Source organism: Trichoderma reesei (assembly GCF_000167675.1).
Source record: "Trichoderma reesei QM6a unplaced genomic scaffold TRIREscaffold_5, whole genome shotgun sequence".
NCBI lineage: Eukaryota > Fungi > Ascomycota > Sordariomycetes > Hypocreales > Hypocreaceae > Trichoderma > Trichoderma reesei.
This window is the reverse complement of record NW_006711152.1, coordinates 1549862-1573206: the sequence shown is the minus strand read 5'-3', so window position 1 is coordinate 1573206 and position 23345 is coordinate 1549862. Positions and strand designations below refer to the sequence as shown.

Here is a 23345-nt window from a genome sequence, read left to right as displayed (position 1 = left end):
TGCATTTAAGATTAGGCAGCGTGTGACTGCTGGAATATTTAATGCGGTGGATTTGAGGCTGGTAATGTTAGTTATTATATAATGATTGCGGGATTTTGTGGTGTTATAATATTGCCTAGAGCCTGCTGTAACCCTAGCTAGATTTATTACTAGATTAGGGCTCTAAGCCCTCCTAGGTTGTTTAGTAGTAGTATAGCGGCGCCTGTATTTATGGATAATGGTTGTAATGTATTATTTTGGCGTTAATAAGCTGGGATTAGGGCGTTCCTTAGCTGCTGCTTATGCGTTATTACTTAAGGATCTTGGATTTATCTATATAGGTCTATCTTTTCCTGAATTCCTTAGTAAATAGAACTATTAGATAGAGCTGATAATACTTATAAAGTTAAAAGGAAGCAGCTAGTTATTGTTAAAAAGAGTTAGCGGCAAGGCTGTGTTAATAAGGACTAAATGCATGTTTTTTTGCGAAATTTAAATACTAAGATATTTATTAATAATGTAGGCATATGGCAGCCTATATTAGGCTATAAACGACTTTAGACATTCTGGCAGTGCGTTTTTTATAGGATTTAGTTATGCTGCCTTTGCTAGAAGATACTAATAATAGACTAGAGACAGGGCTTTCTATAAGACTATGTTAATAATATTATTAAAGAGCTTAAAGCGATATGTATTTTATAATTTAGTAGTCTTAAATTCTAACTTTACTGCAAAATGCGCCTTTACTGTTATTTACTAACGCTCTAGGGCATAAAATAGATTATAAAGGTTGCCCTAACTATCTTAAAGAAAGGATTTTATGCTGGCATGCTATGCCTTATTTAGGGACGTTGTTTAATAACTGTAATTTTAATAGAATTGCATAAATGTAAATAACTACTAGGCCTGTAACTATATATAGGTTTCTTAAAGATAACGCAATAGCTCTAGAAATGCTAGTCAGCATAATAATTAAAAGAAGGCAGATAACTGACCTTACTAGGCTGTAAATTTGTCCTTTATAAATTCCCAGTTATTATTAAAGGCCTCTGGAGTTAGTGTATAAAGCAAGCTGTGCTAGGCAATAAGGAAATTGCAACTATTCCTTTATTGCCGGATCTGATGTGTTAGGGGCTTGAAATTAATAGAAATTAGCTGCTAGATAGTGAGATTTTGCTCCTTAATAAGATCCTTGCTAACCCATCTCTCCTTAATAGCTTTTTTAATGTTTTTTAAGATATGCTAGATATAGAGTTGCTTCTGTATAAATAGGAATAGCCTCTTAATTAAATGCCGCTCTGCAGTATTAAAATCTATGATAATAATATGTAGGATTAAGTCCTAGGAGTTAAGGCCATGCTGGAAGGCATGGCTTGTAAAACTAGCCTTTAAATTCCCTATAACCTATAAGAAATAGATAAGATTCTTAGTTAGGCTAAGGGTAAAGGTAATAGGAAAGACTATGCTTAGTGAGGTTATTTTATTAATCTCTAGAAGCTTAAGGCTATAATGATTAGTGTTATATGTTATGTTAAGCATTATAATATGCAGTAAGGCATGCTATATCTTAAACTTCTTATTAAGGATAATAAAGAGATATTCTAGCTTTATATTACTAGAAAGCTGCTTTTTATAATAGTATTCTTAATTGTTAAGTTCTTTTAAAAGTGCCTGGACTGCTGTATATTTGCTAAAAGTGTGTCTTTCCTTTTAAGAGCTGATATTTAAGATATTGCGCTTAGTGACGAGAAGTTAATTATCTTAAGCGACTAACGCAAGCTAAGAAGCTTGCGCTATTAAGCCTATCTTGTTATTCTTTAGGATACTAGCAAGATGCTGCTTATTAACTTTCTAATGCTTTAGAAAGCTAACTGCCTGCCTAGGACTGTGGTTATAGTTACTGTTAATAATTATTGCGAATTAGAGGTTATCCTAAGTTATATAATAAGAAAGCCTTATCTAGAAGGTGCAGCCGGTCTTTCTAGTGCTTAGTCTTTAAAGTCTAGTGCTTTTGCTGTGATATTTCCTATTGTAAGCGCAGAGAATCTAATAGCGATATACCTATCCTTTTATATTGCGATTTAAATGACTAAGAATAATAGCATAGCTTTTAGCTTTTGCATGCGCCTGGAAGATGTTAAGGGCTGCCTGGAAATCTTTAAACAGGCCTAAATTAGTAGGTGGAAGGAGTGCTATTGCTGTTAGAAGTTATTATGCTAGTTGCAGTAGATTTTAGTAATGCTAAAAGTGTGGTGTTTTATTTACTTTCTGCTGGCGTGACTTTTTTAGTGTGCATTAGGGCAGGCCTGGCTGCGATAAAAGATACATCTGTTTCTATATAAATTTGTATGTAAACGGAAGTACCTTCTATTTATAGATAGCAGCGCTGTGTGCTATGCCTAATATAGCTAGAAAAGAGGTGGCATTAGGACGATTGGGGAGGTGGCGCGAGGGGTGGCCCATGCCATTGGCCGGTATTGAGAGACCCCGCCTGTTTGAGCTGGGAAAATCGACGAGACTAGACGGTTGATGCATGGCGGGCGATGAGGCGTGGCCCGCAAGGTTAGCGGTAGCAGTAGTAGTAGTAGTAGTAGCAGTGGTGGGTTGGGATCCGGTGTGTAATGGGAATGACTGTTGGGTTATTTTTCTGTTGCGCGGGTTGCCTGTGGTAGTTCAGTTTGGTTTGAGGCTGGCACTCGGTAGGTGATAAGACGGTGCGTCATGGCTGTAGGTATGGAGAGGCACAGGAAGAGGCATGCCAAAGGTATGTTACTAGGTAGTAGGACAAAGTTGAGACAGCTCCCAAGACAAGAAAAAAAGCAACCAAACGATGAGAGCCATTTTTCAGCTCTCAACTCGCCATGGACCCCCCCTCTTCCTGCTTGCCGGACCAGCCTGCTGTCCAGTGCACTGGTCAAACACAAGAGCCAGGACAAGCTCATCTGCCTGTCTCACCGATGCAGCAGCTTGAACTACTAGACGCATCAGCTGACGAACAGCCGGCAGAAGCTGAGACAAGATGATCTCTCCCGCTTGCAGATCCAACCGCATCTTGCCTACGTAGTAATAATAGCGTTGCTTGATGCCACCCCGTGGCCTATGTACCAGTCAAAAACAGAGCCGTGGCGTCCCATGCTGCTCAACGCCGTAGCCGCCTATATTCAGCATTCCTGCAAACCCCTCTTCCCTTCCAGGTTGGTAACACAACCCCTAAGTTGAGTAGCACCATGCATGAGGTACGGCACGAGTGTCCCGCTTGATGTCATGGTATATAATACACAATATAAAGCACATCTTGCTACTACTAGCACATGCAAGCACTACCTTGCCATGGCCAACGTCAGTGTCACCGTGGACCTTGAGGGGTGTCGAGTGCGTGAGGAGCGCTGCTGAGTCGGGGATCCTGCTTCCAGCTTCTCCGGCTGATACTTGATGCTTGGATTTATCGTGATTTGCCAGCCCTGTGCCGTGACAGACTTGCTCCGCCTTCGACGTCTGGTGCTTTCTTCAGTTGATGCCTGCGCTGTTTCTTGTCCAAGGGCTGAAAGTTCCCAAGTTCCATGATGGCTGATACTAGTACACGGTACATGTACACCATGCGACCACACTCACAACACCAACAGCGTCGTACCAGTACCTTGTGTCATTCGTCCCTCCTGCCCGTCCGCTGCAACTCAGCGTCACAAGCGCTGGAAGCTTTGACTTCCGGGCTGCAAGAACCCCACCCCCCACCTTCTGCAGCACCCCGCCAGCCATTGATTCCTGCCCCCCCGCCCCTCCAAACAGCCCCGAAACCGTGGGCCGAGCTCCCCTGTTCTGTTCTGTGCTGCTCGTACCTCTTAAAAGGCAGCCGATCCGGCCATTTCTCTGTCTCGAGCTCTCCCCTCTGTGCTGAGCTGCTCTCCTTTTTCCCTCCCTCTCTTGTCTCTCCATATCCCCTACGTCTTCGAGCCAGTATCCCTTATTCTATCTTGCTTTGCTTTCCGTTTGCCCCAGCCCGACTTGCCCACCATGGCTGGCACTCCGGTTCCTCACCCTCAGCAGACGCTGACCTTCAACGACGTCTTCGAGGACGACGACGTCGACGAGCCCAAGGAGAAGCAGACCATCCACCACATCCGCGCCAACTCCAGCATCATGCAGCTCAAGAAGATCCTGGGTGAGTTCAGCTCGGCCTCGGCAGTGTCTCGCCGGCGCCAATTGGCGCTCTTGTCAGGCGAGAGGAGAGTGGGAAACTGTTTACTGACATGCTGGCCGCTGCGCTGAATAGTTGCCAACCGTGGTGAAATCCGTGAGTCCTACTACCAAAATCCCCCACCATGGCTCTTGTCGCGACATGCTCTTGCTAACGCCCCTCGCAGCCATCAGAGTACGTTGAACAGAGACCGAGTCGTTTCCCGCTCCGCCGCAGCAGCGACACATTGCGATACCCTGCTAACGCGCCCTTGTCGCATCGCGCATAGATTTTCAGAACAGTCAGTCTTGCCCCTCTCTGCCCGCCGCTGCCGACCTCGCGCAGCCTGGTCGATCCAAAGCTTACCCCTCCTCGCAGGCCCACGAACTGTCATTACACACAATCGCTGTCTTCAGGTAAATGGATGCTGTCATCCCGCTGAAATAACGTTTAGCCAGTCCTTAGGGCGCAGGGCTAACTTTTGGTTTTTTTTTCTGCCCAGCTATGAGGACCGGCTGTCGATGCATCGCCAGAGTAAGATTGAAGCAATCATCAATAGATTCCTTATCACATGCACCCCGCGGCAAGACCCAGCACTGACAGCGCTTTTTTTGCTCAGAGGCCGACGAAGCCTACGTCATTGGCAAGCGAGGCCAGTACACCCCTGTCGGAGCTTATCTCGCCGGCGACGAGATCATCAAGATTGCTGTTGAGCACGGCGCTCAGCTGGTTCACCCTGGTGAGTTGGACTTTGCTGTCATATTTCAATTTTGATATCACACGCGAGGTGAGAGAATTGTTGCTAATCTCGCTAGGCTACGGTTTCCTGTCCGAGAACGCCGAGTTCGCACGCAATGTCGAAAAGGCCGGCCTGATTGTAAGTCCTCGGCCAGCGTCGGAGACCCTAGCATGCTAGCATCCCTTGGCCCGGCTAACATTGATGCCCTCCAGTTCGTCGGCCCCACTGCCGATGTTATTGATGCCCTTGGTGACAAGGTCTCGGCTCGCAAGCTTGCCATTGCCGCCGGCGTCCCCGTCGTCCCCGGTACCGAGGGTGCCGTTGAGACCTTTGAGGAGGTCAAGGGCTTCACCGACAAGTATGGCTTCCCCGTCATCATCAAGGCCGCCTACGGTGGCGGTGGCCGTGGCATGCGAGTTGTGCGCGACGCCGAGAGCCTCAAGGAGAGCTTTGAGCGAGCCACTTCCGAGGCCAAGACTGCCTTCGGCAACGGCACCGTCTTCGTCGAGCGGTTCCTCGACAAGCCCAAGCACATCGAGGTCCAGTTGCTCGGCGACAACCACGGCAACATCGTCCACCTGTACGAGCGTGACTGCTCCGTTCAGCGCCGACACCAGAAGGTGGTCGAGATTGCTCCCGCCAAGGATCTCCCTGCCGAGGTCCGAGACGCCATCCTGAACGATGCTGTCAGACTGGCCAAGTCTGTCAACTACCGCAATGCAGGCACTGCCGAGTTCTTGGTCGACCAGCAGAACCGCTACTACTTCATCGAGATCAACCCCCGTATCCAGGTCGAGCATACCATCACCGAGGAGATTACGGGCATTGATATTGTCGCCGCCCAGATCCAGATTGCCGCTGGCGCGACTCTTGCTCAGCTCGGCCTTACCCAGGATCGCATCTCCACTCGCGGCTTTGCCATCCAGTGCCGTATCACCACCGAGGACCCTGCTGAGAACTTCCGACCAGACACCGGAAAGATTGAGGTCTACCGATCTGCCGGCGGTAACGGCATCCGTCTCGATGGTGGTAACGGCTTTGCTGGCGCCGTCATCACCCCCCACTACGACTCCATGTTGGTCAAGTGCACGGTATGTGGCTTTCGTCTTGCCGACATTGTTGTCCGGCAAAGGCATATATACTAACAGCGAATAGGCGCATGGCAGCACATACGAAATCGCTCGCAGAAAGGTCCTCCGTGCCCTTATCGAGTTCCGTATCCGCGGTGTCAAGACCAACATTCCCTTCCTGGCTTCTCTCCTGACGCACCCTACCTTTATCGATGGAAACTGCTGGACAACCTTCATCGACGATACCCCGCAGCTGTTCGACCTCGTCGGCGGCCAGAACCGCGCTCAGAAGCTGCTGGCCTACCTCGCAGACGTTGCCGTCAACGGCAGCTCCATCAAGGGCCAGATTGGCGAGCCCAAGTTCAAGGGCGAGATCATTCCTCCGGAACTCTTCAACTCCGCCGGCGAGAAGATTGACGTCAGCAAGCCCTGCGAGAAGGGTTGGAGGAAGATCATCCTTGAGCAGGGCCCCAAGGCCTTCGCCAAGGCTGTTCGCGAGTACAAGGGCTGCCTTCTCATGGACACCACCTGGCGAGATGCCCACCAGTCTCTGCTGGCCACCCGAGTCCGAACCATTGACCTCCTCGGCATCGCTAAGGAAACGAGCCACGCCCTCTCCAACCTCTACAGTTTGGAGTGCTGGGGTGGTGCCACCTTTGACGTTGCGCTGAGGTTCCTCCACGAGGATTCGTTCGACCGACTGCGCAAGCTGAGGGCGCTGGTGCCCAACATCCCCTTCCAGATGCTGCTCCGTGGAGCCAACGGTGTGGCCTACTCTTCGCTGCCCGACAATGCTATTGAACATTTCGTCGAGCAGGCCAAGAAGAACGGCGTCGACATCTTCCGAGTGTTTGACGCCTTGAACGACGTCAGCCAACTCGAGGTTGGCATCAAGGCCGTTCACAAGGCTGGCGGTGTTGTGGAGGGTACCGTGTGCATTTCCGGCGACATGCTCAACCCTCACAAGAAGTACAACCTGCCCTACTACCTGGACCTGGTTGACAAGCTCGTCGGCCTCGACATCCACGTCCTGGGTATCAAGGACATGGCTGGTGTGCTCAAGCCCCATGCGGCCAAGCTCCTGATCGGATCCATCCGCGAGAAGTACCCCGATCTGCCGATTCACGTCCACACCCACGACTCTGCCGGCACGGGTGTTGCCTCCATGGTTGCTTGCGCCCACGCTGGTGCCGACGCCGTCGATGCCGCCACAGACAGCCTGTCTGGCATGACTTCCCAGCCCAGCATCAACGCCATCCTGGCCTCCCTGGAGGGTACCGATCTGGACCCCGGCCTGGATCACAAGCAGGTCCGAGCCTTGGACACGTACTGGCAGCAGCTGCGTCTGCTGTACTCTCCGTTCGAGGCTCACCTTGCCGGGCCCGACCCCGAGGTGTACGAGCACGAGATTCCCGGTGGCCAGTTGACCAACATGATGTTCCAGGCTTCGCAGCTGGGTCTCGGATCGAAGTGGCTCGAGACCAAGAAGGCCTACGAACAGGCCAACGACCTGCTTGGCGATATCGTCAAGGTCACCCCCACCTCCAAGGTTGTCGGTGACCTTGCCCAGTTCATGGTGTCCAACAAGCTGTCCCCCGAAGACGTCAAGGCTCGCGCTTCCGAGCTCGACTTCCCCGAGTCAGTGCTCGAGTTCTTCGAGGGCCTGATGGGCCAACCCTACGGCGGCTTCCCCGAGCCTCTCCGCACAAACGCCCTTCGTGGACGACGGAAGCTCGACAAGCGCCCTGGCCTCTACCTCGAACCTGTCGACTTTGTCAAGGTCAAGCGTGAAATGGGCAAGAAGTTTGGCGCGCCCGTCACCGAGTGCGACATTGCCTCGTACGTCATGTACCCCAAGGTCTTTGAGGACTACAAGAAGATCACCGACGAGTTTGGCGACTTGTCGGTCCTGCCGACCAGGTACTTCCTTGCTCGACCCGAGATTGGTGAGGAGTTTAACGTACAGCTCGAGAAGGGCAAGGTCCTCATTCTGAAGCTCCTCGCTATTGGTCCTCTGAGCGAGCAGACCGGTCTCCGCGAGGTCTTCTTCGAGATGAACGGTGAGGTCCGACAGGTCACCGTCGTCGACAAGAAGGCTGCCGTTGAGAACATCAGCCGCCCCAAGGCTGACCCTGGCGACTCCAGCCAGGTGGGCGCCCCCATGTCTGGTGTCCTGGTTGAGCTTCGCGTTCACGAAGGCTCCGAAGTGAAGAAGGGCGACCCTCTTGCTGTTTTGTCAGCCATGAAGATGGTAAGATCTTTCATACTCGTCCTTCTCAGTCAAGGGCATGTTGCTAACAGTCATGACAGGAAATGGTTATCTCAGCGCCTCACAGCGGAAAGGTTGCCAGTCTGCAGGTCAAGGAGGGCGACTCCGTCGACGGCTCAGACTTGGTGTGCAGAATCACAAAGGCCTAGATGCATTGAACGAGTGCACGATGCAAAAGGTTGCTGGTTCTGTGTGGTGCTTGGCAAAGGGCTGTTACGACTGGGCAAACAAATGAAAAATAACAAAAAGATAAAAAGTTCTTGTCCTAAAAAGTGGCACGCGGCGTGTGAGGGATTATGGGTTATTCAGTATGGTTATACAATAGGATATCAAGTAAAATATAGTTAAACCCATCGGCAGGCACATTGTGATAACTGGACCTACACTTCTCTACCCGCTGTCTCTCTTCCTACCCTCGGGAGAAGTCACTCGGAGAGAACAAGTTTCCATGCAAGATTTACACAACAAGAATTGACGACATCTGTAGTACAGGCAACGGCCTACGGACGGTAGAGGCTATATGGAGATACAAGGTGATTTGGTATCAAAGGGCTCTGCTCTCCCTGCTGTTGAAGGGTAGGAGAGGGGGCTATTTGATCTTCGGATAGGTGGACAAGAAAGTAATATGGGGACTGGACGATTGGGATCTGGTCGGGCTGGTACGGGGTCACGCGACAGAAGTACGAAAGGGGGAGGACTGCGGGTTGAAGGGGAGGGAGATTTGGTCGGCTCCAGGGCGGCAGTCCTGGGGTTGAAGCAACGGGAGTAGAAGGCAGTTGCGCTTGGTGGTGGGGGGATATAGGAGGTACTGTAGGCGGCATGAGGGTTTCTTGTGAGGAATCTGGGTAGGGCAGGTTGTGGTGGTTTTGTTTTGGGGGTTGAGGGCGGGAACGGCGGTGAGTGTGGTGATGGTGAACACGAGGACGAGGACGATGGTGGTGAGGATGTTGCTGTTGTTGTTGATGTTTTCTTCTATGGGGACGAGGTGTTGTTTGTGAAGAGTGCGTGCTGAGATGGATGTTTGGGTGAGGGGTGTGTGGGTTTCTTTTGGTGCGGATGAGTGTGTATTGGTAGCGCTCGTTGTTGTTGTAGTAGGCGAGGGAGCGTTTTTTGAAGGATTTCCATGCATGGGAGAGATGCCTTGCTATGCGTGAGGTTAATGAGCTTCTTCTTGGTCTTGGTGTGAGTCTTGTGGGCGTTTTTGGTGGGTAGATGAAGGTGTTTTGGTTGATGGTTTGGCGTAGGGGGTTGGGGGCGTTGTTTGGGGGTTGGGTGTGACGGTGTCTTGTGTTGCTGCTGGTGGTGTTGTCGTTGTTGTTGTTGTTGTTGGTGGTGGTGGTGGTGGTGGTGGTGGTGTTTACTCCGGCGGAGGGATAGGAGGTTTTGTTGAAGGTGGAGGAGGAGGAGGAGGGGGGATGCCTGGTTTGATGAGGCATGGTTGCGGTCAGGAGGGATTTGGGAGGGATCTATAGGGGTGTGGTTCTTGGTTGGAGGGTTTGCGTTTGCGGAATGGTTTGAAGAGGAGTTTGATGTGGAGGCATGGAGACGGCATGAGGGGCTGTTTGAGGAGAGAGGTTGCTGGTTTGCTTGTGTTTGTTTTGTGAAGTTGCTTGAGATGGGGATGCGCTGGTTGGAGAGTTACTGGGGAATGGGAAGAGGCTGTTTTGAGGAGTGAAGCCTTGGAGATTGTTTGGGAAGACGTTTGTTGATGGATGGATGGGTGGATGGGCAGAGTAATGTTTGAAAAGGGGGAAGGGAGAGGGGGAATATTTGTAGACGGGGTGCCATGCTTCGTTTGTGTTGTAAAGAGTAGTAGAGGGGAGAATGAGACGCTTTGGACGAGGAATCTGATGCGGATGATGGAGAGAGAAGGTGGGGTCGAGATGTATGTTACAAGAGTCAAAGTGCTTTATGCTCTTCATATGAGTATGCTTCGTGGATAATGAGACGATGACTTGGGACATGTTGCCTGATTATTCGTGTTCTTGGACGGGTTGGTTCTTTATGAGGTGGACGTCAGTAGCATTCAAAGATGGCATTTGATTTGGCTTCGTTGCTACTCGGTACTTATTCATTCACTTATTGTTACACGCTGGTCCTTAGAGACAGATACGAGGATATATGAAACGACTCTACACATGGCAAGCTTTTGAAAGACATTAGAGATGAGCTCAATTCGGTGAATGGGCAGGCATTCGCATCTCGAGAGTTCCAAAAAGCAGACGGGAGAGGGTTGTTCAACCGCCCATTCAATCTCACATGATTTAACAAACTCGTCAAACGAGGCCAGTGAACCATCAAGCCCGCTTTCCATCAACACAATCTCAATCTCACTGCGCAATTCTTCGTGTTCAGAACGGACAGTGCTTGTGAGTCTTTTCGTCACACATACTGTATGAAGCAAGGGCTCCCAGTTGCGCTGGCACTACCTACCTAGGTAGGTAACAGATGGGGGAGGCTTTCTGACGCTGATGTCAGCACAGAAAAAGCCAGCAACTTGCAGCGGTGGATGAAATCGCAAGCAATATTAGAAGAAAGATGCGATGGAAGCAAGTTGAATACATAACCTGATAACTACCTATATATGTCAACATCAATGCAGATAAGGTACTACAAAGGTTGTAGCGGCGCGTGGTACATACATTTGAGTGTACCTTATGCAGGGTCAACTTTTTGGTGGTGAGGGGGAAGGCTGCTGATCTGAATCAATCTGCATGCAACATCAGCAGTATGTAGATTGTTGCCATTTTTGCCTCCTTTGTTAATTGAGAGCCCGGATAAAATGGACACGGTGGGAGTGCCTGCTTGGTGGCACGAGTGTGGGAGAGGTACCGGCTCTGTGTCGGGCGTCAGTTGTAGCGCCGGATAGATGGGAGGAGGGTTTGGGAGAGGCCGGATGAATTGAAGGGGGAGATATTAAAAGGGAAAAATCAGGTTTGCGGCTTGTCAGCGTTCATTCAGCGGTGTCAGCTGAGGGTTTGCATTACTACAGCCTCTCCTTGACACTTTATTCTGTGCTGTTCATCTGCTTTGAACACTGCACGTAAGAACGTACCTTATGACGGAGTACTCAGGTACATGTACACAAGAAACACAGGCAAGGCAGGTGGTCTCGTGCTCTGGGCGAATCGCTGCGCAGTGATTACATATCCATAAAGGCATCCACTGACAAGTTGTCTTGGTCGAGTTTGCTTGAATTGATTGAGAGGCAGCACGGCAACTGCCGCAGTGTGAACACTTGTACCTAACTGTTCCTTAGATAAAAGGCAAGGTGGTGACTGCTCGTATTCTTGCCGCGCTCGTATGTACTGAATGGACTGGGCTGGTAATAATAAGGTAATAGCCGTCGACAACTAGATAGTAGAGGTAAAGTAGGCTCCCTGCGGTAGGATCCATGATCCCTTGCGCGTCGGCTAGAGCTGCTGTGCCGTGATGCCGCAACCAGTGAAAACAGCTTGTAGGTGCAGGCAAGCGGCTGCACAGGCTGTGCTTGTGCAAGGGCGCTGGGCGTAAGTCTGGTGACGCAGAGTCACTGCTGCATCTCGATGATGAGAAGTTGAAGTCGTTACAAGTGTGTGTACAACTACCTAATGTATCAACAAGATCTGCCTTCCATCGCCGATTGTTTCGTAATCAAGACGCAGTTTGATGCGACGCGGATCAATCAATCAAGTGCGGGAGACGCCCACGCGGGATTTGTGGGCCTTGGGGGGGGACGCACGGAGCAGCGAGCAGCGAGCAGGGGTGTCCGAGTTCAAATGTTCCCTTGTTAGCGGGCTTCTAGCGCTCTGACGGCCCTTGCGACAGGCGCTGACCCTGCTGTAATGAACCAGAAGGATGCCCCGGAAAAGGGCCCCCCCAAGGGATTGATCAATCCCCGCAGCATGGATTGATGGGACCAGACAGTGGATGGAAGCCTCCACAGTGCCGCCATGGACGTCGGCTGCAGAGTTTCCACGGCCAGATTCGGTGGCGAGCTGCCGGATCCCCGCTCTAGGCTTCCTGTTTTCAGCAGTTGACCTTGACGACTTTCTTACCAGTTTCCCCGTCTTTAGACTTTTCGGCCACTTTCTTCCTCGTCCAGCCTCGCTTTGCTTTTACCCTCCTCCTCCTCCTCCTTCTCCTCCTCCTTCTTATTCTGTTTCTTACTTCTCCCTCTTCCTCCATCCTTCTTCAGCCCTCGTCCGCTTTTTGCTCTCGCCCGCTTCGACCAAATCTTTGCTCTCCCCCTCCCATCGATAAGTGCCAGACGCAGCAGCGTTTTTTTCTTCCAAACCCTCTGCACCGACTCTGTTCGCCGCACACGCGATCTCTTGCTCCGTCGTATATGCGCCCGCTAGGAGGAGCTCCAATATCAAGATTGGCCGACTCCAGCGCGCGCCTCTAGATCCCTCGCCCCGATAATACAGAATTATCGCCCGACAGAAGAATCTGAAGAAAGAGAAACGAGCTGCTTCCCTTTCGCAATGGAGAGCCTGCAGCTGTCCCAGGTCCTCGCCGACTTGAGCAATCTCGGCGCAGCTGTATGTCTCACCAGAGACGCCTTCCCAAATCTTTCTGTTCTAACCGCTGTTGCTTTAGGAACCTGAGGCTGCTGCCGCCATTGTCAACGCCAACCTCCCCATCATCCAGGCCGAGTTCCCAAAGTCCGACTCCCCAGCTCCCTCCCAACAGCAGCAGAGGCCCTCGTCTGGCCTGAGGCGCGCATGGTCCTCTGAAGCCGCCATGCAGCCCAAGTTTGACAAGATGGGCCGGCGCATCCTCATCAGCTCGCCCAAGTCTGGATCAGCGGCCAACTCCTCGCCTGGCACGCCCCAACCTTCCAATGTAAGATGCGCCACCTTCTCCCCAAGAGCCAGCAGGAGATGAATCGCATTGCTTTTCTTCTGTCTCGTATGCGAACACCAGCTGACCATGCCTGCTTCTCTTTAGTATGAAGAAGATCTCGAACGAGCCAACACGCTCATGGCCCTGTATAACATTCGCGCGAAGCTCAAGCAACAGGACAACAGCAGCCTCATCAGAGCGCGCGAAAAGATCAACGCCTTGGCTGCAAGGCAGCAAGCCCAGCAGTTCGCCGAGCTCAACATGAAAAAGGCCGAAGAGATGCGACGAAACCGATATTCTTTCCCCAAGGCATGATATGCCACGCTTTCGGCGTTTTCCATTTCGAACCTTCCCGCGGGAAGACATAGCGCCAAAAGCAATTACGATGCTGCATTTGTCATTCGAAACAACCTATAACCCTAAAATCATACGGTATGCTCACGGCGGATGAGGAAGCCAACCCAGCCAGGGGAACAGCTAGAGTTTGGCTTGGCGGAGTTTATTGTTATACCCTCCTTTCTGGTCTTTTTTTTTTCTCCTTTTTTCTATTTGGCATTCTTGGATGATGTTCTTGGGTTTCTGAGTATACGGCAAAGGGACAGTTTCCTTTGTAATGACTCTCCTTTGCTAGCGGATCCAGCACGGAGTCTTGGGAGGAACGGCGTCTTGTTTGCCTCGTTCGCGCCGTCGGCCGACGCTTGGTATCGTTTTGTTATCCCCTATTGCCTTGTTTTACTTTCGTCGCTCAGAGAGAATGACGGGACGACTCTCTAATTTGTGGCTTGTCCACCCAACCTTTTTGGCCGAGCGCATACGGGTGCTCTTGTACAATATAAGACAACTAATACAACGGGCATTGCTATTTCCAGCGTTCAAACTACCCCGACCACGTCTTTGGATGTCGCCATTACCTGAATGACAGGAGTAAATGTGACTGCTAACGTCCAGCAGAGCCTCACATTACCCCGCGCGATGTATGAATACCTGTATTGGACAAGGTCGACGCCGAATAACCCGGGCTGCTGCGGCGTCGGATGATTCGGTGTCGGCCCGGATGCAATAAGAGGATGAGGGATTTTCCCATTGCTTTCAGTATTGAGAAAAGTGAGGCCATGGACTCCATGATTTGGAGAGAATAACGAGGTTGATGCAGGATACATCCATACATATATATATAATGGTAAGTTGACCACGTATGCTACGGGAGAGTGCGTATACGGGCTTCTAGAATACGCTTGACGAGACGGCGTATTGCTGCCTCGTGAGGGAAGGATTACGATGTTCTTCTTCTACCTCTACAACTCTACAAAGTCATGTACAGGAAGGGGGTATCATGGCGAGGTAAGCCGTGCCTTGTGCCTTGTGCCTTGTGGCTAAAGCAGCACGCGGTCAGATGATGGGAGGCTTGGGTTGGAGTAAAGATTCGGGGGGGGGGGGGAGGATGTAAGATGGTCCATGATTGAATTGTGACGGATTGCCTACGTCTGGATTGGGGCATGACGGAATAACGTTTCGCTGACGACTTCTGTGTGTGCCTTGTTCGGGTTGGGATAACAGCTCCAGGGCTACATGTGCACATCTAGGTACCTAGGTAGTGCTCGCAAATAATTCAGATTTCTGGCACTCCCATCCCAGTGACAGCCGCAGCGAGTCAGGAGGTCAGCAAGTCTGATGCGATCCCCCTTGGTAGGCGAACCCGGAACAGAACAGCTTACAGCGACGGGAAGTCAGGTCAGGACAAGTCCAGTTGTTGGGATACGGGCAGAGCCGGGAAGGCGTTGCGCCAGGGCTCGTTCACGCGTCATGCGGCTGGGCTTGGATGATACTACTAGGTACTACTACTACTACTACTACTTGTCAGAGGGGGAATGGTTGATAGAGTTTTTTTTTGGCTGGCTGTAGTGCCTTGAGGCGGTTCGTTCAAATACCAACACGAATGGGCGCCGTACTGACCGTGTTTGAACCACCTCGAAAATTGATACGAAGTGGCTTTTACTGAGAGAGACAGAAGTTGAGAGACAGATAAAAGGTACCTTATATTGATGCATGGAATACTACTCCGTACATACTGTACAAATTTGAAAGGATTTGTCATGCCACGCGAAGGCTCAGCCAATGTCAGCATCCCACCCAGAAGCAGTCAGAGCAGTCTTCTAGAAAAAAAGACCCCCAAAGAGGTGCAACAAGACAACACGAACGCTTCCATTTATCGCCCGATTTTTCCGTCTGCGGCGGTTCTCACATGCGCAAAACTGCAACTGACAATTGGAACAACTACTAGTCTAGTACTCTTTTGGATCGGAAAAAGGCAGCGCCACTTTTCGGAGCTGGATCCACCCAGGCAAAATCCGGGCTTTGGGGAGGGGGGAGGAGAGCTTCTGTTTCCCGCTGGGCGCTGATTGGATGGTGGGTGAGTTGCACAGCCACTCACTCACTGCATGATGGGGAGAAGAGACGAGAATGAGGAGGAGGTTGATGGTTGATGATGGACGTTCTTGATTTTGAGGTAGTAGTATGCTGAATGTACTGGTGCTTGCCGGTGCCTACTCGTAGAAGAGCTACCTAGGTGCTTGACCAGATGCGCTTGTCGTTTGGCGTGTAATATTGCAGTGCGCGATGCCGTGATTTGCAGTGTTCGAATCGGATGCTTTCTGCAGGTGGCAGAAGCCAAGCCCGTGTTGGGCTGCTCGCTGCTGCGTCGTGGCAGTGGTGTGCTTTCATGTCCTGCCTGCATGTGCCTACTATCAGTATAACCTCGACAGCACCAGACGCTGGCGGTATGGATGGTAGTATTTGCATTTATTCGGCTGCGCAAAGGCGGTTTGCTGGATGATTCCAGCACTTGCTGATGTTGACCCAAACTGTCAGACCCCGACATGGGCCCTGGTCCCCCCCAGAATGCAGCAAAAGGTCACGGCTGCGACACACTGGAAACCGTCAGGAATAAGCAACGCTACAGGGGTGTCAATGCGGTGGGCAGGCGGGCAGTGCTTCCATGTATCCAGTGACTTTTGGTGGCGGGTTGGTGAGGTGGCACTGCTGCCTTTGTCTTGCGTGCGTATGTACGTAAGGTAAGGTACTTGGCGACTTGGCGACACTGCAACACAGCTGGACTTGAGGTGTTGCCAAGGCGCTTCAACAATAATGTGATGAAAGAATCAAACGATCCAAGAGTATATATTCCTTGGCTTTTCTCTTTTTCCACCGTTTTTTTTTTTCTTCTTCTCGCTGACTGGCTTGCTATTAGTACCGTCTTCAACCATATTCATTAAACTGCTTACCTAAAGCACTCAATTGAGCAAGTGTGGCGCCATCTCGGAAAGCGGGGCCTTGATTCAGCGCAGGGATTCCAACGTCATACAAGACGAGTCACAGAGCGGGCGGACACTCAAGGAAAGCGCAGGTGCCCAGTGAGACAAACAGCAGCAGGAGGGCCATAAACAGGACACACCGGCCACCAACAGACTTTCTGAGAAGCTCTTGCAATCCATTTCCTCCCTCGCAAACCTAACACACACACACACACACACACGCACCACCTCCTCACTTCTTCCTTTTACTCTTCATCTTTCTCCCCCCTTTTCTTCCACTCTTTCAATCTACCTACTATCGCGCATCGCTGTGCATCGCAAACAATCATTGAAAGGCGATCCCCACAGCAAAGCGACCGGACCTACATTCACAACAAGTGACGACGACACTTGGGTTCTCTATTGCTGATTCCATCGACCTGTCGAGGTCGGCGACGCAACTCTTACCTTTCTCTCTCTCTCTCTCTCTCTCTCTCTCTCTCTGGCATCCTCCCTTTATTTATCCAGCAGGCATGGCGCCAGTAATGGACCTCTTCGCTCGAGATAGCATCTGCGGATACGGCTACTATTACGATGGATTCGGTTGTCGGCGCAGGAGCGGCTGGTACTTTTGGGGCAGATGGGTGCTCGCCGGCATCGCCATCGTTCTGGCATTGATTCTCTTGGCTAGCTGCCTGTAAGCAATTCCTGACTGAGCTCCCCCCTCACTACCACCATCATCGCACATGAATTCCTGATTTACTGACTCGATCGCAATATTAGCTGCATTACACGACGGAACCGTAGACGCGGCGTCCAGCCCATGTACGGAACCGGCTGGCTGGGTAGCAGCACACGGCCCTCGGGCAACAAGCCCAACAACGGCCACGAGATGAACAACTACCAGTCTGGATACAACCAGGGCGGCTACAATCAGGGCCAGGGCGACTACAGTCAAGGATACGGCTACACCAGCCCCCCGCCCTATGGCCAGCCGCCCGTGGGCAATCAGACGACGGGCACGACGTTCAACGCCAATGATGGATATTACACCAACCAGCCCCAGTACGGTGTTCAGCCGCCTCAGAGCGCGTACCAGCCTGATGCTCACTACCAGCCTCCTGCGGGACCTCCTCCTGGAAAGTAAACGACGGCTTAGGAGTACGTGCAGGCTGATTGATAATATGATACCTCGGGGGATATACAAAGGAGACAGAAAAGAAAAGACAGAAAAACAAGGGGATACATCGGAAGGCTTGGTCCGGCGTTTCGGTTGGGCCTAGGGATGGATGGAGGATTGATATCCACGTTTGCTTTTTGTTTTGGTCTTGATGCGGTACGGACGATCGATAATCATTTGAGATGTGGCTGAGATGCCTCGCCTCAAAGTGAATGCTACTCTTTTTATTCTTCTCTCTTTTTCTCATATTTTGGACGTGGCATATTCTTTTCCACATACGATAGTCGACTTTTAATATGCATGCCTTCAAAAGTCATTCAAATTTCCTTGCACACGTATTATGTATGACTGCCTTTGGTTCGCTTGAAGATCTCAAACAGACGAGATTGTGATGCTCTCACGTTGTTCTTTGCAATCGGCACTGCCAACAGCCAAGACTAACCGGGAGGCCTCTTGCGGCACAGAGGCGGGGTTTGCGTGCCAGCCAAGTTCTATCAGGTAATACCTACTCTGCTAGCAGGTGTGTATGGAATCGATGCTGTGCATGTCACATACATGTACGGTTCACAGTACCTAGGTAATACCACATGTATGAGCTTGAAATCATGCTCAGCACGTCGAGCGCTAGGTGGTTTTCAGTCGCTGCAAGGGAGTCATTACAAATGACCCGAGCAAGATTCTGGGTTTCTTTGCTTTTTTTTTTTTTTACAGGACCGGTCAAAGATGTTGGGCTGTGTGTGTGGGTAATCTACTAGTAGTACTATATTCACGGAACTGTTTTGGAGGCGTTCAGGGCGGCCTTGGAGTTGGCCCGGAAGGACGGCCCGGGGCGCGCGCGCAACGGCTGGGAGCTGAGGGGCGTTTGTTTGGATGGATGAGAAGCTGAGGAGGATCAGGGGGGAGGAAGGGAGGCACTGAGAGGCGGCTTAGAAGGTAGGTATTGGCTGAGGATTTGAGAGAGAATGATGGTCTGGGGTTGAAAGCGAATAAACTGAGGGTTGAATTGGGGGAGATCCCAAGTAGTAGGGAACAACTTTACTACCTCCTACGGGGCAACCTGTTGTGATATTAGTATTGTAGCAGCAGAGAAGGAAAAAGGAATGGAAAAGGAAAACGAAAGAAGAATCGCTTTCAACATGTCAAATCCCCACGATGCTACCAGTAGAGCAGAGAGACCGACCCCCCATTTTTTCGCGAATTGGGATCCTCTGGCGCCAAGTCGTAGTACCCGTTCTTGGCGTGAGGCCAGATTCCGATGAGACGATAAATTTGCAGGGGTTCTCACGGCCAGTTGACTCCGTACGGGTCGCTATTCACACTCGAGAACCTACCTACTAAGTAGCCTACCTAGGTACCTACCTAGGTAGTACCTGTACACACATTTTCTACTTCTCCCTACTATCTACCTAGGTAGTATTTGATTGTGAGAATCATGCCGATGGAGATGACGTCGACATCCCGCCTTGCATTGTTCCATCTCTTCTAGGTCTGCCGATGCTTATTTACTGTGATGACGGTGGATCTGCTTCTTCTTCACCCAGCTTCTCGTCAATCAGCTTCTCACGGGGGCTGTCAAAAACGCGGGTCGAGATTGCGAGAAGTGCTCGGCTCGGGTACCTGACTTTAGGTGCACTTTTAGTGCTGGCAGCCCGACCCGCCACTGTACCTTACCTAGCAGTAGTGCTGTAACTCCCACTGAACCGCGTCTTTCAGTTCCAACTCCAGTGGGACATCAGCCGCCCACTTCCAAAATTGTATCCAGTACAGGGCACGACTGGCATCATCACACGCTCCAGACAGGTACCGGCTACCAGCATTCGACCCCAGCAAGTTCGCTCCTTCTGCCCCTGCAAGGCACGTTTCCAACTTGCGCCTTCCCTGCATTGCATATGCGTGATAAACGGCTGGAGCGACAGGCGCCCCTTCCCACGCCGGACAATGCGGCACGATAGCTGACTCCAGATTAATTTTCTCTTTCTCTCTTTTCTCTCTCTTCTCTCCGGCCGTCTGTCTGTTTGTCCCCTGTTTCTCTCTCTGGTGGGGAAAACGACATCGTCGTGGATGAGTTTTGTTCTTGTCCATCCCTTGCCTGTCCGTCCTTTTTCTCTCCTTCTTCACCCAACCATCTCTGCCTCTTCCCAGGCTTCATTCCTTTTTTGGCTTTTTTGCCTCGACGGCCCCCTGCGTCAACGGCCGCAATCATTCATTCTCTTCTAGAGGAAACTCGTCTTTGATTTGAGTTTCCAACCCCCTCATTTTTACGTTCCCTGGGAAGAACAAATCTGAAGCGAAATCGACACCTCGACGGTCCACGGACGACAGAAAAAGACACAGAGTGCGCGCGCGCTGAATCGACTGCGGCCTCGTCAGCGTCTCCGTTCCTTCAAGAAGCGCGCTCCTTTCGCTGCGACGAAGCGACGCTCTCTGTTGCACAGCCCATCGCTCTCTCTTACAAACCTCGAGTTTTCGTCCATTACGCGCGGGCCATTGCGACCCAATCCTCTCATTCTATCCGTCTCGGCGGCCTTTACGATCCTTGCTTCTTCACGGGAGAGGAAACTTGCTCTCTATCCGTGTTACGACACGAATCTCTGGCGGTCTCGTTTGCCAGGGGTAATTTTACGCTGATTACTTTTTCGCTGGTGTAACGAGATACACGACCAGCAACACCCTCTCTTTTTTTTTTTCTTTATCGTGGTGATTTTGTTCCGACCAACGTTCGATTCTTTGGTTTTGCGACGCCAGCGTTGGGTGGTCCGTTTATCATAAGCTGTTTCTCTGTTGATATCACGGCCATCCTTCTCTACTTCTGGAGCGCATTGCTTCTTTACTCTTTACGACCTACGAGATCACGGCATACTGTTTGCATTACACTATCGGACACGCATATCAAACCTGATATCGACCCCCCTTACGGCTGATAACCGACCAAGTCGCAGACTCTTGTCTTGGTAATCTCGCTTTCAAGGAACGCCAATTGGAGCATGACTTAGACGTCCGATTGTTCGCAAAAGTCAACCGTTTACTCCAAGCTACAACATTTCGAAATCATCCACCTTCCACGGGCAGACGGCCAAGCATTTCGAAGACACAAGTCAAATCATTCACAATGCCTGCGGTCGACGTTGCCATGGTCCGGAGCCTTCGCGGCGGGATATGGGAGAATATAGTGGACAGTGTGGCAAGGAGCCTCACCGCTGAAGTCGTGAGAAGAGACATCGTGGCCGATGCCGGCGACAAAGTCTCTGAGATCAAGCAGACCTTCTCCAGCTGGGATGGTTGTATGGCTCACCTCTACTGCAAGTAAGTGTAGCAGTCTCATTGCAGCATCGCGGCGCGGTTTGTTGGTAGATGGCGATACTAACCTTTCGACAGGTGGCCTGCTATTGCAATCATGGTTGTCGGCGGTCTTATTCTCATCAGCCTCATCGTCTGCATCGTTCGATGCACTTGTCTTGGCATGTCATGCTGTTGTTCATGCTGTTACTGCCTCAAATGTTGCGGAAATTGCTGCGGCTGTTGCGATACTCCCGGTGGAAAGTCCCGCAAGCATCTCGATGAACCGTACAACCCCCAGCAATCCGGCTACGGAGGTTATCGCCAGGAGGCACCCATGGCAGTTAACGTGCCGGCGCCTGCGCCAGTGCCCGCCTTTGCTCCGGCCGCGTCCCACGGGCCTCCGCAGTATGCCGAGTTTGATGTCTCCAAGCAGGATGCTGACGCGCTCCCGGCTATGCCAAGCTGGGAATCTGCCAATTCGAAGAAGATTGTGCTCGAAGAGGAGGTCGAAATGGACGATTTGCCTCCCAAGAAAGAGCCTATTCCTCAGCAAGCCCAGGCCATAAACAGCCCCAGGTACGGCGGACCACAGCAGCAGCAGCGAGGCCCCCAGCAGCAGCAGGGCCCTATGGGACGAAATGACCCGTACAATCGTCAACAGAACAACTCTCCCGGGTTTAGCAACCCTTACGGCCAGCAGCCCGCTAACCCATACGGGGGTCATGATCAGGGTTATGCTACCCACGACCAGGGCTATGCTGCTCAAGATCAGGCCTACGGTGCGCAGGGTCAAGGTTTTGGTGCCCAAGCGCAAGGTTACGGCGCTCACGATCAAGGCTATGGCGCCCACGATCAGGTTTACGGTGCCCATGATCAAGGCTATAACGCACATGATCAGGGCTACAACGCCAATGCTTACGGTGCGCACGAGCAAGCCTATGGAGGACATGTCCAGGGTTACGGCGGACACGACCAAGCCTTTGGCGGACATGATCAAGGGCTTAACGGACATCAGCAGGGCTATGGCGCACAGGATGTCAACTACAATGGACACGACCAAGCCTACAATAACCATATGGCGGATGGATATGGCGCTCACCAACCCTACGACCATGCAGCCCCTGCCGCAAGCCTGATGAGTCCCGGACACCAGTCGCCCACCTCCAGCCAGAACGGATTCGGCGTCCCGAGGCAGATGACTCCAGGCCCGGCACACATGCCCACTGCTCCGCAGGAGCTCGATGGACACACCTCGCCTGATTCCTACGGCGTGGATCCGCTCATGAGGAAGTCCCCAGGCCCGGGCCTCAACCAACGGACTTCGCCAGCTCCTCCCAATGACTTTGCCATTGCCCCTCAGAACAAGCCGGTGCCGTTCAGGACTTATACTCCAGCACCTCCTAAGGCTCTGCAGGAACCCCCTCAGTCTCCCATTGTCAACAACTCGGGGTTCGACTTTAGCTCGGGCTACTCTCGCCCTCAGCATCAAGAGGGACCAAACTACGACCGTCGCCCGAGCGAGTCCCACGAGCGTGAGGACAATGAGGGATACCCCGGCTACAAGCCTTACAGCCCGTCACCACAGAACTGGAGCGGTGTTTAGAGAGCAACGGCGAGTTTGGTGATTGAATCTTGATGTTTGATCTGTAGCAAGTATGGCGGTGTATCATGTTCCTGACGACATTTGGTTGCGTGGCGTTTATCAAAAGGCGAATCAGTCGCTATTTAGAGGTACAGGGGTGTTTTTTCTTTTCCTGTTGGCTGATGTTTGGGTGTTTGGATCTTGCACATATAATGACGGTATTGCTTGGATCTACCTGCTCGGGTTGTTTCTTTTTTTTTTCTCCTTTACGTTCATTGAGAGGCATGGTTTGCCTTGACCCTTTTTCGGAAAGATGACGAATAAGAAGTATTGGTGTTTTCATTGTATGACATGAATTGATTGGAGCTGGCGTCACTATACGATGCGAAGAAGTTGTGAAGCTGTCCAACTGAGCCTTTTTCATTCACCGCTTACGTTGATGGCCGGCCTCGCACTTGTGATATCCGCCCACATTCTGCGGGAAACACAAAGGCACAGAAGCAATAACGCACATTTCACATGAGGACCGAGAGATAAAGAACAGGTGAACAAGCCAGCAAAAGGCCAAAAAGAGCAAAAAAGAAGTAAAAGGAAAAAAAAAGAAATGGCTCCATGGGAACACTTCAACGCTTGTATTGGACGAACGGGGAATCGAACCCCGGACCTTTCCCAGGCGGTAGAACTAATTTCGTGGAAACTAGAACTGACGATGCTAAGGGAAAATTATACCACTAAACCATCCGCCCAGCGTAAGCTGTTTGTTGAGGACGTGGCCCGCAGAATACGGTACAAGAACATTGGATGGGACGACGAAGATGGGACGAGAGAAACGTGGTGACCGGTGGGGGGGCAGATGGGGGACGGAGGAGTAGCGAGGAATTGATCGGATGAGATATGTTCAATGGGATATGAAAATGTTGAGACCGTGTATTGTTTCTCCAAAGTCGCTTCTATGC

At 51.3% G+C, this 23345-nt stretch overlaps 5 protein-coding genes across 5 annotated transcripts; 4 read left to right on the top strand and 1 right to left on the bottom strand.

The window, feature by feature from the left end:
* Nucleotides 1–3936: 3936 nt before the first annotated feature.
* Nucleotides 3937–8409, top strand: pyc1 (pyruvate carboxylase). Its single transcript, XM_006963487.1, has 11 exons — nt 3937–4138; nt 4250–4270; nt 4341–4348; nt 4443–4454; nt 4532–4569; nt 4656–4687; nt 4773–4892; nt 4969–5030; nt 5105–5983; nt 6048–8213; nt 8273–8409. The coding sequence occupies exons 1-11, from the start codon at nt 3991–3993 to the stop codon at nt 8378–8380; spliced, it is 3594 nt and encodes a 1197-aa protein (XP_006963549.1). The 5' UTR covers nt 3937–3990; the 3' UTR covers nt 8381–8409.
* Nucleotides 8410–8731: 322 nt separating this feature from the next.
* TRIREDRAFT_105718 (uncharacterized protein) lies at nt 8732–9667 on the bottom strand (the record flags this gene model as incomplete). Its single annotated transcript, XM_006963708.1, has 1 exon — nt 8732–9667. One exon carries the CDS (start codon nt 9665–9667, stop codon nt 8732–8734), a length of 936 nt encoding a protein of 311 aa, XP_006963770.1.
* Nucleotides 9668–12458: 2791 nt separating this feature from the next.
* Nucleotides 12459–13373, top strand: TRIREDRAFT_121089 (uncharacterized protein; the record flags this gene model as incomplete). Its single annotated transcript, XM_006963913.1, has 3 exons — nt 12459–12754; nt 12813–13058; nt 13164–13373. The coding sequence occupies exons 1-3, from the start codon at nt 12698–12700 to the stop codon at nt 13371–13373; spliced, it is 513 nt and encodes a 170-aa protein (XP_006963975.1). The 5' UTR covers nt 12459–12697.
* A 2953-nt stretch (nt 13374–16326) lies between these two features.
* TRIREDRAFT_121088 (uncharacterized protein) lies at nt 16327–17678 on the top strand. The gene is made up of 2 exons (XM_006963912.1): nt 16327–17045; nt 17132–17678. The coding sequence occupies exons 1-2, from the start codon at nt 16882–16884 to the stop codon at nt 17493–17495; spliced, it is 528 nt and encodes a 175-aa protein (XP_006963974.1). The 5' UTR covers nt 16327–16881; the 3' UTR covers nt 17496–17678.
* Nucleotides 17679–20637: 2959 nt separating this feature from the next.
* On the top strand, nt 20638–22410 carry TRIREDRAFT_121087 (uncharacterized protein; the record flags this gene model as incomplete). Its single annotated transcript, XM_006963911.1, has 2 exons — nt 20638–20831; nt 20904–22410. The coding sequence occupies 2 exons, from the start codon at nt 20638–20640 to the stop codon at nt 22408–22410; spliced, it is 1701 nt and encodes a 566-aa protein (XP_006963973.1).
* Nucleotides 22411–23345: the final 935 nt, after the last annotated feature.